General features: G+C 38.8%; 1 protein-coding gene across 3 annotated transcripts in view; it reads left to right on the top strand.

Annotated features, from left to right (window-relative positions):
* Nucleotides 1–1,843: 1,843 nt before the first annotated feature.
* FAM91A1 (family with sequence similarity 91 member A1) overlaps nt 1,844–19,568 on the top strand; it is a 45,591-nt gene continuing 27,866 nt past the window's right edge. The window contains exons 1-9 of one of the 3 annotated variants that reach the window (XM_042462234.1): nt 1,844–1,892; nt 7,874–7,958; nt 8,755–8,906; nt 11,675–11,732; nt 13,489–13,556; nt 15,475–15,588; nt 16,520–16,610; nt 18,003–18,065; nt 18,810–18,916. In XM_042462234.1, coding sequence (XP_042318168.1) covers nt 1,845–1,892; nt 7,874–7,958; nt 8,755–8,906; nt 11,675–11,732; nt 13,489–13,556; nt 15,475–15,588; nt 16,520–16,610; nt 18,003–18,065; nt 18,810–18,916 — 786 coding nt within the window. In that variant the 5' untranslated portion in view covers nt 1,844. Of the gene's footprint in view, nt 1,893–3,598; nt 3,851–7,211; nt 7,403–7,873; nt 7,959–8,754; nt 8,907–11,674; nt 11,733–13,488; nt 13,557–15,474; nt 15,589–16,519; nt 16,611–18,002; nt 18,066–18,809; nt 18,917–19,568 lie in introns of those variants that run through there. The other 2 variants (XM_042462233.1, XM_042462235.1) reach the window with 2 other exon arrangements.

Raw genomic sequence — 19,568 nt, 5'->3', positions numbered from 1 at the left:
AAACTGGTCTCAATTACATTATACTGGGAGAGAGTTAAAACAGCAAAGGACTGCCATCTGCAGGCTGAAAAGAACATTCTGTGAAATCTTTTCTTTAAAAATAACGGAAAGCCAAGGTTTTTTGTGGGTGGACCAATAAAGTTGTGTTTCCAGACAGGATTTCTATAGTGAAATTGCCTTGTCTCCTTCACAGAATTTTATAAGGTCAGATGAGCTCATCTTCTATTTGTAACTTTCCAGTATTTGCCCACTTCTACTACTTCTGCCATCTTTCTTCACATCAAAAAAAAGTCATTAAGGAGAAAAACGTTGGGATTTGTGATGCCTTTTGACTGTGGAACATTTATATGAGTGTTTTTAGCTTTTGTTTTGTAATGTCCTACATTTGGCTTGAATGTTCCACATTTTGCGGTGCCTTGTCCTCCTTTACGGTTATCACCCTACACTAGTTAACTTTTGTACAATGTGGAGTTTTATTTTGCACCTGTTTTAACTTTGTTGGCTAGCTTGATCCTATCTGCAGCAGCAACAAACAACGCAGAGGCCTTTGGGCTGCCCCCTAAGACTAACCATGTCATACTGAGCATATCCACTCAGAGGTCCCTACCAGTTCAATGGTTAACCAGTGGTTCCCAAACCCTGGTCCTTGGGGTTTTGGGATTTTAACTCCCAACAGCCTCAGCCAGCTTGGCCGATGGTCAGTGATTCTGGGAGCTGGAGTCCAAAACACCTGGAAACTATTGGGTTAAACCATGGCATACTAATGAGACTAATAATAAATGACAGACCAATTAAAACTGTGATAATGGCTCTGGTGCCACAACAAACTACAAATACCAGAATTCCATAGCATTGAACCATGACAGTTAAAGTGTTGTCAGCCTGGATTACTTCTGCAGTGTCGATGCATCCTTTGTTTTATTGCAGTCATAGCCTGCTTGCAGGTCTCTCACAGCTGTTTAGGTCAGAGATGGGTAAACTGTCCAAATATTTGTTGGACTCAAGTTCCCATCAGCCCTTTAAAGCTAGCAAATAGGGAGGTATACTAGGATGCTGAATTCATCAACATCTGGAGAGCTATATCTTTCCCACCACCGCATTAGGTACTGTGGGAAATGAATGACAGACTAGAGAGGTCCAAAACACACTGCAGAAATAATCCAGTTTGAGAGCACTTAAATTGGCTCAGTGCTAGGGAATTCTGGGAATTGTAGTTTTGTGGGACATTTAGCCATCTGTGTCAGAGAGCTCTGGTGCCACAATAAACTACAATTGCCAAGATTCCCTAGCACTGAGCCAGGGCAGTTAAAGCAGTCTCAAACTGGATTATCTCTTACATTGGGTTTACACCCACCTAAATAAGTATAGGACACAGCAACCTGGCAATTGAGGATTACGCTTCTTGCATGAAAGCAAGTGGGCTCTTGTCCCAGAAAGCTTATGGCAGAACAGATCTGTTAAACTCTACAAGATTTATTATAGTATAAGCTTTCTTGGACACGAGCCCAGATGTAAGAAGTGTTCTCCTCAGTCACAAGGTGCATATAGCTTTTTACAAAATTTGGAAAAGTTTACCTTTGGGACGACGCTTCTCAGAACCCTCCGGCAATCAAGGTCACTAGCTATACTGGTTGTGTAATCCGTAAGTGAAAATAAACGCCCTTATTAAGACCATGAAAGTGGCACGAGCTTTTGTATGCACCAGAAATTTCATCTCCGCTTCTGCTGGCATGCTGGCTGTTGTGTTACTCTTGTAGCTTTCATCTAGGCTAGCGAGGAAATTTGTTTTCCATTGAAAATATCAGTGAGTATCTGAGTCTCAGCCAGGGCTCCAGTACATGGAGATGGAGAGATCATCAAGTGTGTGCCTGCAAGCTGAAAGCGAATTAACGGTATGTTTTTCATTCGATCCCCATAATCGTCCTTGGATGCATCTTCCCTGTGGAAATAATGCAGTTTGGCACCACATACAGAACCACAGGGTTTGTAGTTTGGTGAGACAGTGTGGTGCAGTGGTTTGAGTACTGGACTATGGCTCTGGAGACCAGGGTTCGAATCCCGGCTCAGCCATGTCAACCACTTGTGAAGTCACACTCTCTCAGCCTCAGGGGAAGGCCATGGCATTAATAAGTCTTGCTAAGAAAAATCCTATGACAAGTTGGCCTTAAGGTCACCGTAAGTCGGAAACCATTTGAACGCACACAACAGATGCACCTCATGAGGAAGAAAAGAGACTGCTGTCTCTGCTCAATGACTCCTCCAACAATGATACCTTTTATTGGCCAATGCACAATATACTTATTGCAAACTTTTGAAGCTCCATGGGCTTCTTTATCGGGCAAGATGTTGGAATGATACCTTTTTATTGGCCAACCGAAATGCACAATATACTTATTGCAAGCTTTTTTTGTCAGGCCTTCCCAGACTGACCTCCCTGCTATATTAATATGGATTGCCCTTGACTTCCCCAAAGATGTCTCACTTCAATTAGATCTATTTTAATTAATTTTAACTGTATTTTATAGTGTTATTATTTAGTTTTAAGATAGGAGAATGGAGGGGTTTCTGTGATTTTTAGTTATGTATATATTGTATTGTAACCCGTTTAGATTCATTTTGGAGGGGCAGGATATAACAAAACCTATTGTTGTTATTATTATTGTTGTTTCGAAGCTCCATGGGCTTCTTTATCAGGCAAGATGCTGCAATGATACCTTGACAACCAAAATGCGCAATATACTTGTTATCTTGTTATATGCTTGCCATAGATCAGTGACGGGTTTTTGTTTGTGTTTGTTAAATGGCCAACACAGTCACCCTTGAATGTTTTCTATAACAATAGTTTGAGAAATTTGGCCCTACAGATGTTTTGGTTCCCAAACTTTGGTCCTCCATGTGTTTTGGACTCCAACTCCCAGAATTCCTTGCCATTGGCAGAGCTGGAAGAGGCTTCTGGGAGCTGAAGTCCCAAAGACGGTGAGGCCTAAAGGGGAAGGGGGTTCCCAAGCTTTAGTCTTCCAAACGTTTTGGACTTCATCTCCCAGAAACCTCAACCCAAGCCTGGCCAAGGGTTAGAGAATTCTGGGAACTGGAATCCAAAACATTTGGAGGACTAAACTTTGGCAGTCACTGAGGTAACTGTGCCCAACTGTGCGGAGATTCCCAAACTTTGGTCCTTCAGGGTTTTTTATTATTTATTTATTATTTTAATTTTATTATTTATTATTTTGTTTTATTTTTTATTTAATTATTATTTAATTATTTAATTATTATTTGTATTATTTATTATGTATTGGTTTTATTTATTTATTTATTATTGGGGTTTTATTTATTTATTATTTATTATTTGTATTATTTATTATTTTGTTTTATTTATTATTTTTACTATTTATTTTATTATTTATTTTTAGGACTTCAACTCCCAGAATTCCTGGCCGTTGTCGAAGCTGGCCGAGGCTTCTGGGAGTTGAAGTCTCAAAAAAGAAACTATGAAGACCCAAAGTAGAGGACCCGCCCAACGGCTCTAACGGCTTTTTTTCCCCGCTTCGCCCCTCCCCTCAGGCGTCACGCGCGAAGGACTCGGAAGTGACGTCAGGGGGAGGGGCGATGCCCATAACGCGGAAGTAGCGCGCTGTGAGGGGAAAAGAAAAAGGAGGAGGAGCGGAGCGAAATCGGGTTGCCGCTTCGTTGGAAGCTGAGGCGGCTGTGAGTCCCTCCTGAGGAAGGCCCTGTCCTCCTCCTCCTCCTCCGCGGAGGCCCCCATCGCGGGGCTCCTGCCATGAATGTGGACGTGGAGTTTCACATTCGCCACAACTACTCCTGGGCCCGCCTCCCCGCCAGCGTCAAGCAGGTACCGAATGATGACTGACACCGGGGCGGACTCAGTCTTTTGACCCTTCTCGGCCCCTGTAGGCAAGCATTGGGGAATGCTGAAGAACGCTTGCCCATAGGGAAGCGGGACATAGAAAAGAAATGGCAGTACTTGCCCATAAGGACACATTGGGGAATACTTGCCCATAGGGAATAATAGTATACAGTACTTGCCCATAGGGAATAATAGTCCACTTGCCTAAAGGGACACATTGGGTAGTACTTTTTTATGGATTCCCCCACGCAGCAGGCCCTGTTGTTGTTGTTGTTATTGTGACTGGTTTTAAATGCTGTTTTAAATGTTTTTATCTCGGTGTATTTTTACCTAAATCTGTTTGCCGCTTTGATCAATAGTTGAAAAAGTGGGATAGAAATAAACTTTTATTATTATTATTATTACTATTACTATTATTATTATTATTACTTGCCCATAGAGCATAATAGTATACTGGCCCATAGAGAATAATTGGGGAATACTTGCCCATAGGGAATCATTGGAGAAGGACAAACGTTCCTACAGACAAGTAATTCCCATCATGGGTTATTGCTGCTGTCATGTGCCTTCAAGTCATTTCTGACTTGTGGCGACCAAAAGGAGAACCCATCACAGGGTTTCCTTGGCAAGACTTGATCAGAGGGGGTTTGCCATGGCCTTCCTCTAAGGCTGAGAGAGTGTGACTTGGCCAAGGCCTCCCAATAGGTTTATGTGGTCTTGCTTGCCTGATGCTTTTTGGGGCCATCTTAGATCATAATAGATAAAGGCAGATGAGTACATACATATTGACATATAGACCCATGTTAAGAGACAGAGTGAATTGCACTTCTGCTCTTTAACTGCTCAACTTAGTACTGAGACACTAAAGCCATTCAGAACAAATTTCAAATGGACACTCTTGCCTTGTTAGTTAATTTGCAAATGAACCCTCTGACGATTCTCACACCTGGCTTCAGAAAGCGGCAGATTCCTCAGATCATAAATGAAAATTTAAAGGGAGCAAGAAAACAAACGATGGTATGTTCGCAAAACTGCGCATCGTTACTTTCTTTTACATCACTCAGCCCTCCATAGCCATGGATTTTTTAACCCACAAGTTCAAGCATCAATGGCTTGCAAATGTTTTAAAAATTATATATAAATTCCAAAAAGCAAACCTTGATTTTTGCCATTTCAGTTGTTGTTGTTGTTGTTGTTGTTGTTGTGTGCCTTTGAGTCATTTCCAACTTAGGGCTACCCTATCCTGGGGTTTTATTGGCAAGATTTGTTCAGAGGAGGTTTGCCATTGGCTTTCCCTGAGGCTGAGAGCATGTGACTTGCCCAAAATCAACCAGTATTTATGGTATTTGTTTATTTATTTTAGGTTTCATGGCAGAGTCAGGGATCGAACCCTGATCTCCAGAATCATATTCCCAACACTCAGGCCACTACATCACGCTGGCTCTCCATTTCATATAAGGGTCAGGATTTTAGTATGCCATTGTATATAATGGGAGTTGAGCATCCATGGATTTTGGTGTCCATAGGAGGTCTTGGAACCAAACCCAACAGAACCAAGCCCTACTCTATTAACGTTGTAGCCCTGGTCCTACTTACTTTGGGATTTCGAACTCACTTCTCCAGAGTCATAGTCCAACACTCAAACCACCACCATTCTGGCTCTGTCTTAATCAGTCTTAGCCTTGCACAAAAAAGCACAAGACATCAACCTAAATCTAAATATCAAGTTGGGTCAGTATTGGTTCAAAAATGTATATTCCAAAACAACAGTACAGAAAATCAAAATATGTGTTTGAGAAGTATCCAAAGTAGTTAGTGGATTGGGTCTAAAACCTTATCATTAGCCATTTAGATAGCATACAGAGTTTGGTGATTATAGCAATAGCAAAACACGTCAAATTATAGTAAAGATGTGGTTGTCTTACCTTCAGTGAATTTTGATAATTGCAGACTAACTGCAGTTCCTCTCTCCCCTGATCTTTATCAGTGTGCCTTAAACTTTTGCAATATTGGTCTGGGAGTGTCAGCATGCACAAATTACTGTCAGCCACTCCGTCTAGAGATTGCACATGGCTTCTGCAGTTGTTTCGTTTTCGGCATTCAAAAGATAACACTCCTGGTCCATAACCCTAGAAGTGTATTACTTCTTGCCATTGGACAGTTATACCCTTAATGCTTTTGGTAGCTGTCTCTTTTTGGCAAACTTGCACGTAAGTGCTTTTGGTAGCTGAAATTTTAAAATTGATACTTATAGTGTTATATATCCGCTGCTTCTATTCCATTCCATTCTTTCATTGGTGTTCTACTTTTCCCACTAGCACTAGATACAAGTTGAGACTGAGAAAAGTACAGGTAGTTTGGCAGTGATTACCGTATATACTCAACTATAAATGGCAGGTTTGGGGGCCAGAATTATGGATTTTGATATGACCCATGGGTAAGTCAAGGGTAAAACCTAGGGGCATGTAACAAAGAAATTTAAAGGATGAAGCAAAGGAAAACAGTGTCAGGGAAGTACAGTACTTACATTGACAGTGGATAAGTCGACTCATTTTTGGGGGATCAATTTTTTACCAAGATTTCTAGCCTTATACATGAGTATATACAATATGTTTGATATCATATCTATGGTGGTAGTCTCAATATGAAGAAGTTTTTGCCCTTATTCTTTAAATTATTCAAAAATATTCTTTAAAAATGAAGGCTGTGTTATAGGGAAATTATGTAACATATTTAAAGGCTGTTCATCATAAAACAGGTTTCCTTTTCTGATGACATGTTCTGTGCTAATGTAAAAGAAAAAAAACTTAAAATACTGTTGTATGTAGTGTTTTGTTACAGAGCTCTGTACTTACTTGCTTCGGTTAATTATTTCCGTAACTGAGAAAACACTGTGTGTACGCATGTCAAGTAAACTGAATTAATCTAACAATCTGCCATACTGTTACGTAAAACTCAAGGGTATCCAGCGTACACTATAAAGTCACTTTTTAGACAGAGAATAAGCAAGTTCTTTAGCACTGAGGACCACATTGTAAGCTTCTTCCACTGCATGTTCAGATATGCTTCTGAAATATTCTTTCCTCCTTCAAGTGAAACCTAAGCATCTTAGCATTTAAGCCTACAAGCTGCCCAAGGGACACTAAAGGCAGTTAGGCCCATAGACTGCAAATGTCAGTTGTCCCTCAGGTGAGGTTGGGGGAAAGCTCTTACTACAATCATTCAGGGTTCATGGAAGTGCTGGGTGTTCTGGCTCCTTGCCTTGGGCCTATCAGTCACACAACCCAACAAACAAGCTATGTGCTAGGTTACTGGCATCAAGAATCCAGCACGTGAGAACAGGCTGATAGGGGCATAAAGTTAAAGGCTAAACCCTACATCAGCATTGCAAAAATGAGCCTTGTGCTAATACTCTTCACCCACATGCTTTGGAATGACCATGAGGAAGAATTCGGAAGCTTTTTACTTCCCTTTTAGATGAACCATATCCTTGCTGTATCATCCAAACAGAAACTGGTTTGTTTCAACAAATCATAGGTAATGTTAGATACTATTTAAAACTGAGATATTACACTGTGTTTATTCTAAAATAGTAGTAGAGGCTTCTACTTTGCTCCTTGCAACAACACCAGGATAGAATGTGAACTCATATTTAAAATATTATGTTTCATCTTCAAAATGCTAAACCAGGACAGTGCCAGTATGCTACCAGCAATGAGTCTATGTGCAGTGCATTTTCAAGTGCTTTTCTTGCATAAACTGAGTCTTAACAATTTTGTCAATAAAAAAAATTCAAACTATTTTATAATCTCTCTATGATTATATAGGCCAAGCAGTGTGTTAAAATGCTGAGAGATACAACTCTGAGCATGCTTATTTACTCATAAATAAATCCTATTGTGATGTTTACTTTCAAGTATTGTGTGTGCAGAATAATCTGTGAATAGTATTGTCTAATACATTGTGTGATGCTCTTAGTAGTTTGACTGAATGAATGTTTCTTTATAGGGTCTTGGAAACTCACAGCGAGAATATGAGAAGCAGGTTGTGCTATATAGTATCCGCAATCAGCTACGGTACCGAAATAACTTAGGTGAGTAGAGAAATACAAAATAAAGAGAGTGGAAATGTTTTTGACAATGTAGGTGCTTCTCTGTAATAGTTGGTTCTGAGAAATGTCCTCAGTGCTGAAATGTCTAATGCTCCACATGAAGGAGCAAGGAAGTGGACAACATCCTATGGATATTTGTAAAAGTTTACAAGATGGCATAGAAACAACTAAAGGTAGGGTATATGTTTGATCTCCATCAGAATGTATTTTACAACTTTAACAAAAAGGTTATTTACATGTGTGCTACCTTCCATTGAAGAGATAAGTCCTTATATGCATTAACGTTGTATTTAAAACAATAAAAATCATAAATATATAGAAATTAGATCAATTGACTACTTAGTGTTGACCTTTCCTCCTAGTTTGATTCCACACTACATTTTAGAAACAGTGGTTTCAGGTTCCCAAACCACTGTGGGCTGGATGTCCTCTCTTTAAGAATTCTCCATATTTGCAACAAGACTATTTTGTAATGCAAAATAGCTTTTCTGCATCTCTGCCATACATTTCAGTATTCTTTCCTCCCTCTTCTTGTTTTGTCTTTGGTAATTAGTAATATATAGAGTATACTCCAATATCCATGTAACTGGACCTCCAAATTTATATTGGACTCTTTCAAGCTTTTCTTTTCACCTGATAAAATCTGTCGGGGATGCTTTGATTTTGATTTCCTGCATGGCAGGGGGTTGGACTGAATGGCCCTTGTGGTCTTTTCCAACTCTATGATTCTAGTTTATGGAAGCTGTTGGTAAATGTAGCATTGATTTTTCTTTCTCAGTTAAGCATGTCAAGAAAGATGAACGCAAATACTATGAGGAGCTGCTAAAGTACAGTAGAGATCATCTCATGTTATACCCATACCATTTATCTGACATCATGGTGAAAGGTTTAAGGATAACACCCTTTTCATACTATACAGGAATAATGGAGGTGAGTTTCAAGAACTGCATTGTATTCTTCTAGTAATTCTTTCCAACGCAGGATAAAAGAATGTCTGCCAAAATAGAGTCACATGCCCATTATTGTTAGATTTTTGCCAGAGTACTGTTGATAATAAGTGTTTGGAAACACAATTCACATCAAGCTGCCCTGGCAGCTGCATTTTAGTTTTAGGCTTATATCGAAATTGCTTTAGCAAACATACTGTATAATCAGTGAAAGATCCCCCAACCCCACCAAGCAACAAATATTATTATTTGGAACAAAACTAGTTTGTACTCATATGGGCAAAGCAAATATGCATAGTGTGTTACAAAATAAATTGGTTACCATTGAGAACAGTTTCATTAGTTAATTGAGATGTTGTGTTTCATAGCGGTTAGAATGTTATACAGTACTGTGACTGGGAGTTCTAGTGGCCACTGAGCCATGAAACTTGCTGGATGGCCCGGAGACAGTTATTCTCTCTCTCAGTCAGAACTACTATGGAGTGTTTAGTGCTAGTAAAGTGGGGAGTCTTGTATGTTGCCTTGAGCTCATTGAAGGAAAGGTAGGATATAAATTAAAAATAATAATCATATCTATCTCAAACCCATCAAATTCTTAGAACAGGTCATGTATTACCTCCTTCTGTTGATGTGCAGAACAGCAGTGGAGCACACAGTAGCTTTCACATCAGTACAGGAACCTTCATCAGAAGGAAAGCGCATTTATCATATTGACTATCCAGCCCGTCTTTTAAACAACAGGTGCTGCTTTCATCTTACTCTGCCAACCCTGAGCTGCATTTACAGTATAATTTTTATTAATTTAAAAGGAGAGTAGGTTTAGGATTACTTATTTGCTGAACTAAATGCCTTTTAAGATATCATGAAAGAGAATAATCCCCAGACCTGCCAGCTCAGCATTCTTTGTTGTTGATGATGTTACATCCATTGGATGACCACTGTTTCATATTGGTTAGTATGACTAGGTTTCAGAGCTTTTGTGGGGAGGCATGTGGCTTTAAGCTTGCTGGCTGTCCTTGAGAAAGTACATGTGAGTATAGAATAGAGAGTGGGAGACTTGGGGTACATCTACACTGCAGACGTATTGCTGTTTGAAACCACGTTAAAAGCTATGGCTATGCAGTTCTGGAATTTGTAGTTTTCTGACATATTTAGCCTTATCTGTCAGAGAGTTCTAGTGTCACAACAAACTACAGATCCCTGGATTCTATGGGCTGGAGCCATGACAATTAAAGCAGTGTCAAACTGTACCAGTTCTGCAGTATGGCAGCAGCCCTAAGTATACTTACTTGGAGCAGTGACTTAGTAAATACATTTTCAATGAGCAGTTATACAGGGCAGGCCCATAATCAAAGATATGAAGATTGTGAGGGTCACATGAATCTCTTCCCCATCCAACAATCTGCTATGGTAGTGCCATGGTATGAACTGAATATGATAGTCTGTCCCTCTTCTGTCTTCATGTACCTCAGTTGAGGAAGGTCTACAGTGCATTTATTTTTTTGTACTTTCACTTCCTTCAGTTGTATATTAGGAACAGGGCGTTCCTTCCTGAAAATCAAAGTTTTGTTTTAAAAAGGGAAGGCAATTTATATCAACTCTGGCAGTTGCACATGTTGCCCACCAAATCTGGTTAGGGCTGCACCACCCCTTCACTACCATCCCATTATTGGAAAACAGTTAGCCTGAAAACAGCTTGTAAAGTGCATCCCCAGGGCCATTTATGTGGCTTCTAACAGGTATGGTGAGCAATTTTGCTCTGCCTTGCCCCCTCTGCAACCCAGAAGTTGACTCCCAACTCACTCAATACAGGCCTTTTCTCGGTATAAAATGACTCAGAGAGGATAAAATTGCTCTTGTGCCATGGAAGGAGATACTGGGACCCAATGCTTTTTCAAACAAAAAACAATCAGGGAAGTACAGCCTTCTAAAATCTCCCGAAGACCAATGTAGCGCCATTATCCCTGCTGTTCAACCTGCTGTTAGGAATAATTTTACCATGCTTCAGAGCATCATGGTCTTGTTAGGACCCAACAACAACCCAAATTACTTAGGCCAAAGTAATGCCTCTTTTTCAGCCTGGCCATGATGAGAAGTCACTTCTGGTTTGTGAAAAAACAAACTTCCCTGTCTAAACCAGGCTAGGGGGTAGGGGAGGCAAAGCACAATGAGATCACCACTGTCAATAAAGGCTGCATAAGGAACATCTTTTTTCAGCTGAAAATATTTCAGCCAAAGGATGGGGAGCTGTGGGCTGCACATGACCTATAGGTCACAATTTTCCCACTCTTAGATCTTGTACGAGTGGTGTAATGGTTTGAGCATTGGACTGCAACTCTGGGGACTAGGGTTCGAATCCCCACTCGGCCAAGAAATCCACTGGATTATCTTGGACAAGTTGCGTACTCTCAGCCTGAGAGGAAGGCAATAACAAAATTCCTCTGAACAAATCTTACCAAGAAAACTCCATGATAGGGTCACCTCGGGGTTGCCATAAGTTGGAAACAATCTGAACGCACACAACAACAACAGATCTTGGTACAACTCATTTCAGAATTGATAGCTGGGAGGGAATTGGAATTTATTTATAACTAGACTTTGTGAAATCAAGAGGACAAAATAACCCCTCCCAAGTTAGAGTTTGAGTATGAAGTAGATTTAGCACATGTGTTGATGTAAATCTGTACACAGTTATGGGATAAGAAACTACAAAGATTTAAACTGACACTGTATTTCTTTTTCTTTATAAAGGATATAATGAACAGTGAAAAGAGCTATGATTCATTGCCCAATTTTACTGCTGCAGATTGTAAGTATGTGATTCCATTTTGTTTCCGTATGCTAAATAAGCATTCTTTCTGAAAGCACTCTTTAAAAATGTTTTGGCTTGAAAAGGACAGCTGTATGGCAGTCCCCTTTTGAAATTTTAACACTTGTTCAACAATATTTTGAAGGAATCAGCAAATGCCTGATACCTAAAAAAGAGAACAAAAAAGACTTCAAGGCAATTAAGAAATGAAAGCACAAGACTATCAAATGACTTGTCCCTTGAATAATTGTTTATTTTCTCAGTGATTAGTCATACTAATCACATTTAGATTGTTTCCATTGGGGTGGGAAGCACTTTGCCCTCCAGATGTTTTGTGCTGTGACTTGCGCAGTCTTTTACAGTCAGCCACATTAGTGGCTGAGTGAAATTTGTAGGCCAAAACTTTCAGAGGGCATACAATCCCTAGTCCTGATTCACATCATTTCACTATAGCCCATTCTACAGGCCACAACATGGGTTTGTACAAAGCTAGCTGTCTTCTTAACTTCCATTGCAGCAACTGTAGCTACTTTTGAGTCATACGTATATCCTTCACCTGAAGATGGAGATCGATTTTTCTGAAATGTTAATCATATTACCTAAGGGAGAGGAAGAATAATCACTCACTTCTTGGCCTTCTTATAGGAGTTTATCAGACAAGGGAAATTGGAAGTATAATCTAATGGCAATCTGAACGCAATCATGGGTTTTAACGTTATTGCGTGATAACCCACTACACGCAAATTCAGGCAATGGGAAGTTAGTCCGAGCGCAATCATGGGGTTTCACGTTATTGTGTGATAGACCACCACACGCAAATTTGGGCAATAACAAGCTATTTTTGGGCAATGGGAAGCCAGTTTGAACGCAGTTCACATTCATGTAAATTCGCTGAACTAGCGATTTCACCCGAATGCATTCTGGCCCCACTTTCTTTTCATTCAAAATGAAGAGAAATTCCTCATGTGTGATAAAGTCCATAGAGTTAAACACAAGTCTTCCCCTTTTATACTGCTCCATATGCTGAGCCCAGACTTAATGCCCAGAATTCCAAAACAAATTCCTAAGATAATTGACTGTCTGATAAAAGTTGACGTTTGATAAAAGCATGCACTTTCTGAAACCTTATATAGCCTTTTATGCTTCCAAGCCAATCTAATGCAAAAATGTGTTTCACATTTAATTTCCATCTTTTGAATCAAGTGTGAACTAATTTGCTTCTAAGATGACATGCTGAAAATGCACAGAGAGCTCCAGACAGTATGCATGTTGTTAGTTTTTTTAAGAAACATTATGAATGCTTATAGCTAAATGCATTGTAATAGCAGATAACAATGGGTGCTTTCAGAACAAAGGCTCCTGGTGCCAACAGTCCAAAGGCTTTATGTAACTATTTCCCCCACTGATTAATTTCTCTTTTCTAGTAAGAAAGAGGTGGGAGCAATTGAAGACATTGGGTGCAACTGTAGAAGTAATGTAGTTTGATACCACTTTACATGCTGTTGCCCCATCCTATGGAATCCTGGGATTTGTAGTTTTACAAGGTTTTCTGCCTCTGCTAAAGAGTGCTGTGCCTCACAAAACTACAGATCTCATGATTCTGTAGGATAGAACCATGGCAGTTAAAGTGGTGTCAAACTATTATTTCTACAGTGCAGATGCACCCATCATCATCTGGGAGGGAGTAATACTCTTGTACTTCAGAAAAGTTTTATGAGGGTAAGTTTATTTTAAGAAACTTATTCCCCTTCCCTAGGCCTAAGGCTTCTTGGCATAGGAAGAAATCAGTACATTGATTTAATGAACCAGTGTAGATCATCCAAAGTAAGTGTTCAGTTTTTCTCTTGGTCTCTCTTTCCACTTTTCTCTGATGTAATCTAGAAGTGCATAACTTGCCTTTTAAAAACAAACATATATGTAAGATATCAATCTCAGGTATAAAAATATCTAGCTTTCTTGAATCAAAACCTGGGTTTTCAGTATTCGTACTCCCAGATAGCTAGAGTTTTAATGGTGGGCTTCAGTACTTTGATTTGTGCTTTGAAATGGGCTGGCAGTGCTGAAGCTGTATCAATCTTGGCTGTTCTCTGAAGCTAATCTTAAAAGTATAGTTGTTCTGAACTAACTGCATTTTCTAAACAATCTCCAAAGACAGCCCCATATGAAACACCATCCAGTAAGGATTACCAGGATGGTTAAATTACCATTTAATTCAGGATGATTGGGGGCCAGTTTTCATCTCCCCCCCCCCTCCAGCTTTGTTCACACATATGGGTGCACTGTAAGTGGCATTGTGTACATTCCAGTTAATTCTGCTATCAGCTCTTTTGAGGGGGGGGGGTGGAGTTAAACAACCGTATTTGCAGGTGATTTTGATACATGCCAGGTATAAACAAAAGTTGTCCTCATCAGATTTCCTTATCATATTACAAAAGTAAGACATGAGGCAGTGATATAGAAGTGGCATTCTGTTTACCTCTCTGCATGTAATTAAAGCACTTCCATTCTATTCCTGACAAGGATAGTCATAATAGCGTGCCTTTTGTCTTATTGGAAAAAGACACACTTTTATAATCATCTTCCTCTGGAGGGAGAAAGAAGTACTACGGAGTGCTGTGGGGAGGTAAACAGAAAGCTGCTTCTATCTTGCTACCTCTTGTCTTACTTTTGTAACGTGATAAGACTCTAAAAGCACATCCAGAGTGATTGAAAAGCCCCAGGTTTTGTTGCTATTCTTCTTGATTTTATACTGGGAATACCCTAAACCAGATCTAATCTGATCTTGGAAGTTGAGCAGGGTCAGCCCTGGTTGGTACTTCTATGGGAGACTGCCAATGACTACCAGATGCTGTAGGCTATATTTCAAAAACACCCCTAAGTATTCTTTGCCTAAGAAAACCCTATGAAATTCATGGGGTTACCATAAATCAACAGGCAACTTGAGGGCACATACATACACACAAAGTAAACCAACCTGGAGAATTGGTATAAATAATTTCTCCTCATATGAGGAGCTGACAGAAAATATTCTGCGATAAACAAAACATGTACAGTATGGATCTCCAAAATAAAATCGGAAAGAACAGGAGCAAGATATGGGACTTTCTGGTATTTTTAATCAGTCTGGATGTGCCCTTAGTTTTTGATTTATAGTGGAGTGTAAATGGAAGAAGCAGGAAAGTTAAACCCAGGGCATTGGGAATTTCATATGCTAAAATCAATTCCTTGAATTGTGTTCATAGATTTATAGAATGTCTGTAACAGCAGTTGAAAGTTGCTGTTACATACAGACATGATTGATTATCCTACATCTAGTACATGTTTAGAGTTATGCAGTTAGTCATGGCACCTTCATCCCAGAATACATTTAGAGATTACAGAAATAGAAATGATTGTGTTTAAAGGGAAAAGAAGAACAGCGTTTCTGTCTGTCTGAAATTAAACACATTGCAGAATGATTATATCTTCGGCTCCTAGCATCTGTCACCTTTGTTCAGTGTAAACCTGTATGTTCTAAAAATGCACTGAAAGAGTGTCTAAAGAATGCATTACACAATCTTTTATAGGTGTTAAAGATGAAAAATAACATCTCCCCCCTCCCCAGTTATGGTATATTTTGATTTAAAGACCTAATTGCACTGTATTCAAGGGGGGGATGCTTCTCTGTTATTAGATAGTAAATTGTGTATTTTCTTGTTACCTTTGAGATGCAAAATTTCAAATGGACTGTATCAATTTACAGAAATTTTTCAGAAGGAAAACTGCTCATGATCTGCTACCCATGAAGCCAGTAGAGATTGCTGTAGAGGCTTGGTGGGTGGTACAAGCTGGTTACATCACAGAGGATGACATAAAGGTATCATCAAATAATTTTCTGTGTTTAACCAAACTTGAGCTTCAAGGTTTATCTTACTCTGAAGGACAGGAGTTCAAAAATATTTGCTGTTGATGATCACAAAATGTTCTTGTGGCAAATGTATTTGGCACAATTGCTTTGCAGTTATGGCAATCATTACATTTTACAAAAAAAAAAAAAATCAAATCATGTTGCCTTATTGATTCTGGGTTCTGTTTATGGGTTGAGCTATAGCAGTCAAAATGCATCCCATGTATGGCTAGAAGAATACTTCAACATACCTCTGTAAATTACATTTTATTGTCTAGTAATAGCTTTTTACTGGTACAAACATACCATTAGCATTAAGAGGATGGTGTGGTCTAGTAACTTCAACTTCTACTATAATGTGATCAGCATCTATTATAATGTCTTCAGCATCTAATGTTCAGAGATAAACTGCTTCTTAACAAGAAAGTCCCATTTTTATCAGCCATGGCTACGGTAATAGCCATTGATAAATTTATACTTTCTGAACTTGTCTGATCTCTTTTAACAGCTATATAAACTAATAGGATTCGCAACATTTCATGGCAGAGGGTGCCTGGAAAAGATAACTTGCAGGATTATGACACTGCGAATCCCCAGCCAGTGTGGCTGATTTATTAATTTATATTGCACCTTCTCCCAAAGTGATACTCAGAATGACATATTTACTTTTTGTCCATTCTTATCCTTCTGATAGCCTATTTATTTAGATGACCCAGAGTTGTAGAATTATTGGAGGTTAGGACAAAAAGTCTCTTGACTGAAAGTTTTCTACTCCACCAGTAGGCTTGCAAAGTGAATGCTAGCTATGCAATTTCATCAGTCCAATCTAAATGCTATCTGGAATAATTAAAAATGTGTTTATTAATCAAATATGTGGTTTCATATAAACATTTCTTACTAGATTTGCACTACCTCTGAAAAAACTGCTATTGATAAGATCATTGATTCAGGTCCTCAGCTTGCTGGATCTCTGGACTACAATGTAGTTCACAGTAAGTTGTTTTTTCATTTTTTAACAGACAAACACTTTTTACATGTTATAGTAGATTTAAGATTATAAATTTCCAAGCTTTTACTCTGGATGCTGGCTGTGATCTAAAGAGGTACTTAAGACTTTTGCCAAGGACTTGCAGTAGAGCAATGGAATTTTCCCTTTTGTTGTTTATAGAGCAGCTGATCTCAGAAGTTTTATCACAAACTGTTTTTGAAGACCTCTTGGGTTTCAAAATCATTTTTGTCATGTGACAATTTAAGAAGGGGGAGAGAGAGGATAATAAAATTCTTCTTGGGTATTTGAACTAGTTCTACATTTCTTTGGATCCTGACCAGTGTAATTTATCTTGAGACTTGAAAAAAGTTGATGAATCTGTAAAACAACCTTCACGTACTTGGTGCTTGCCAGCTGTCTAGGATTATAATCACCAGCATCCTTGGGCAGCATAGGGGATGGCAAGAGTTGCCATCCAACACATTCCTCTGAAGCTGGTTTTGGGGCCTCCATCGGGGAGAGAGGAATCCCTTTCTTTCTGTTTCTGCTGGATGCTGCCACTGGAAGTCTGCCCTTGGATCCTGCCTGTTGTTTATATAGATGCAACTTGAAAATGTAGCTGTTTTGGTAAGCAGGATAATCAATTATATTGTTCTGATTCAAAGACATAAGCACAAACATTTCACTGAAATGCCACTCCCCTTCCCAAACACACATTTGTGTTTGAATCTGGAGTGTTGTGTCTCTCCTGCATTATTAATTACCTCTTACACCACTTCCTCATTTATTTCACAGGAATATCTCATTGCTCAAGAACCAATGACAGGAAAAATATTCAAGTCAAACTTTATCTGAGTGTGAATCTCTTAATAAAAAAATAAAAAACAAAGCACTGTCAGATTTTTTTTTAATGTTCCCTTATTTTTGCCCATCAGTCTTGTGTCATTGTTTAGTCTTCAGTGGAATTTATCAACTACTTTGGGCTGCATTCCAAAGCAATCCAACTGCTAGAAGACCTGCTCCAGATGTACCAAGGCTACTGTTGGCCTAATACTGTCCACAGGAACCCCTCCATGGCTTCACACTTGAATACAAGAGGGTATGAAACTGTTAAGAAGTGCCTGCAGGAAGTGGGAGGCTGGTAGTGACCCTCATCATGTTGGGACCAGGCCTTCTTGAACTCAGGTTGCTTGGCAATGCAGCCCAAGCATCCATCATTGACATTGATGGACAGCACAATTCCATCAGTGATACTGTTTGTGTTCCACATGCAGTTTTCTGACACTTTCCTAAATTCATTAGTGTGTCATTAGTGTAACATTAGAGTATAATGTTGAAGAAGTTAAAAGTGAAGATGGTCATCTTTTTGTAAAAAGGCTTTTTCCTTTTTTTCTAGGCTTGTATAATAAGGGGTTCATTTACCTTGACGTACCAATATCAGATGACAGTTGCATAGCAGGTGAGTATGAGTGTTTCTTAGAGTGATTTCTGCATGCTACATAAGAATATAAATAATATAAATAAATAAAAAGGAATATAAAATTCTCACTCAGTATCTATTTAAAATGCCTTTATCTTCTGCTTTCCCTGTTCATGCTTATTAATGTGTAGATATCTGTATATGGTAGTGCCTCCCTAAACATCAAGAAAAATGTTGAAGTAGGCACTTTGTTTTGATTTTTAATTTCTAGAAGCATTTTGAGGCCTAGTGTGGCCTACAGAAGGTGCTGGAAAGTACTACTTAGAAAGTATGCAGCAGAGTCCAGAATAAATTTAAATAGAAAAGTTGTAACAGTTCAGGTTAAAATCTGGTAGTGTAAAGGGAGAGTAATACTGATGCTTAAAAATAAATAGGTAAATATATTTTGCCATAAAACATAACAATATTAAAATGTCTCTACAAAATAAATTCCAGTAACAGTGCTTGCATAGGTATCTTACATGTGGATCTTGGTGTTTTAAGGCTTTAAAGTATGATATAATTTAAAGGTGGTACAGCAGATGCAATATTCCTAAATTTCCATTTTGTAAATTTCAATTAACTTGACACAAGAGGCTCTGTTCTTCAGATTCTTTGAGACAGGGATGCAGGAATAAATGTACTAATGCATATAGTTCAATACAAAGATAAGCTGGGCTTTTTTGTTTTAATCAACAATGTTTTATATCACACTGTCAGTATTCTACACTCTTTTAATTTCAGTGCCTCCACTTGAAGGTTTTGTTATGAACAGAGTTCAGGGTGATTATTTTGAAACTCTGCTATACAAGATATTTGTTTCAATAGATGAACACACAAATGTGGCAGAGGTAAGCTTTTAATCACTTCTCTCTACTGTGAAAATAGACATCTGTTATAAAGCCACAGAATAGATAGATCCTAAGAAAATATTCAGAATCCATTATGGGAATCAAGAACTGGGATAATTGTTTTCACGGAAATGCTGATCCCTGTCACTTTTATGTCATACCTCAGATTTTCTGTTTAAATAGGGACCAGTCTATGAGCTTGTTCCCACTTAGGATTTGATACGAATTAAAATAAAACGTTTTTAATAAAATCGAATTAAAATAACACAGTTGTTATCCCGCTTTCAGAATCGCTTTATTCATCGTTCCCATCTGCTTGTTTAATTCGGATTTTTTACCTGCAAGCGTTCAGTAAGCGTTCTCACTTGGCATGAAATCGGTGTTTAAATAAAGCGATTCTTCTCCTCCATACCTTATTTGGAGTTGTCAATCAATACTACGTCAGAATGACGTAACGTTAACCCGCATTAATCGGAATCGATTTATCTGTGACATCGTTTCCATCTCTGTGACCGTTTCTGATTCGATTTATTTTTGGCGGTTTTTTTTTTTAAATGAACCAATCAAGGCGCTTAAACGATCAAACGTCATAAGCGCTGTCAGCCTTATATACATTTTCCCTCCGAATTTAGTAGGAAACCCAAGCTCTTTC

The sequence above is a fragment of the Sceloporus undulatus genome, chromosome 4, assembly GCF_019175285.1.
Source record: "Sceloporus undulatus isolate JIND9_A2432 ecotype Alabama chromosome 4, SceUnd_v1.1, whole genome shotgun sequence".
NCBI lineage: Eukaryota > Metazoa > Chordata > Lepidosauria > Squamata > Phrynosomatidae > Sceloporus > Sceloporus undulatus.
Note: the sequence above shows the minus strand (reverse complement) of the source record. Positions and strands in the feature narration are given on the sequence as shown.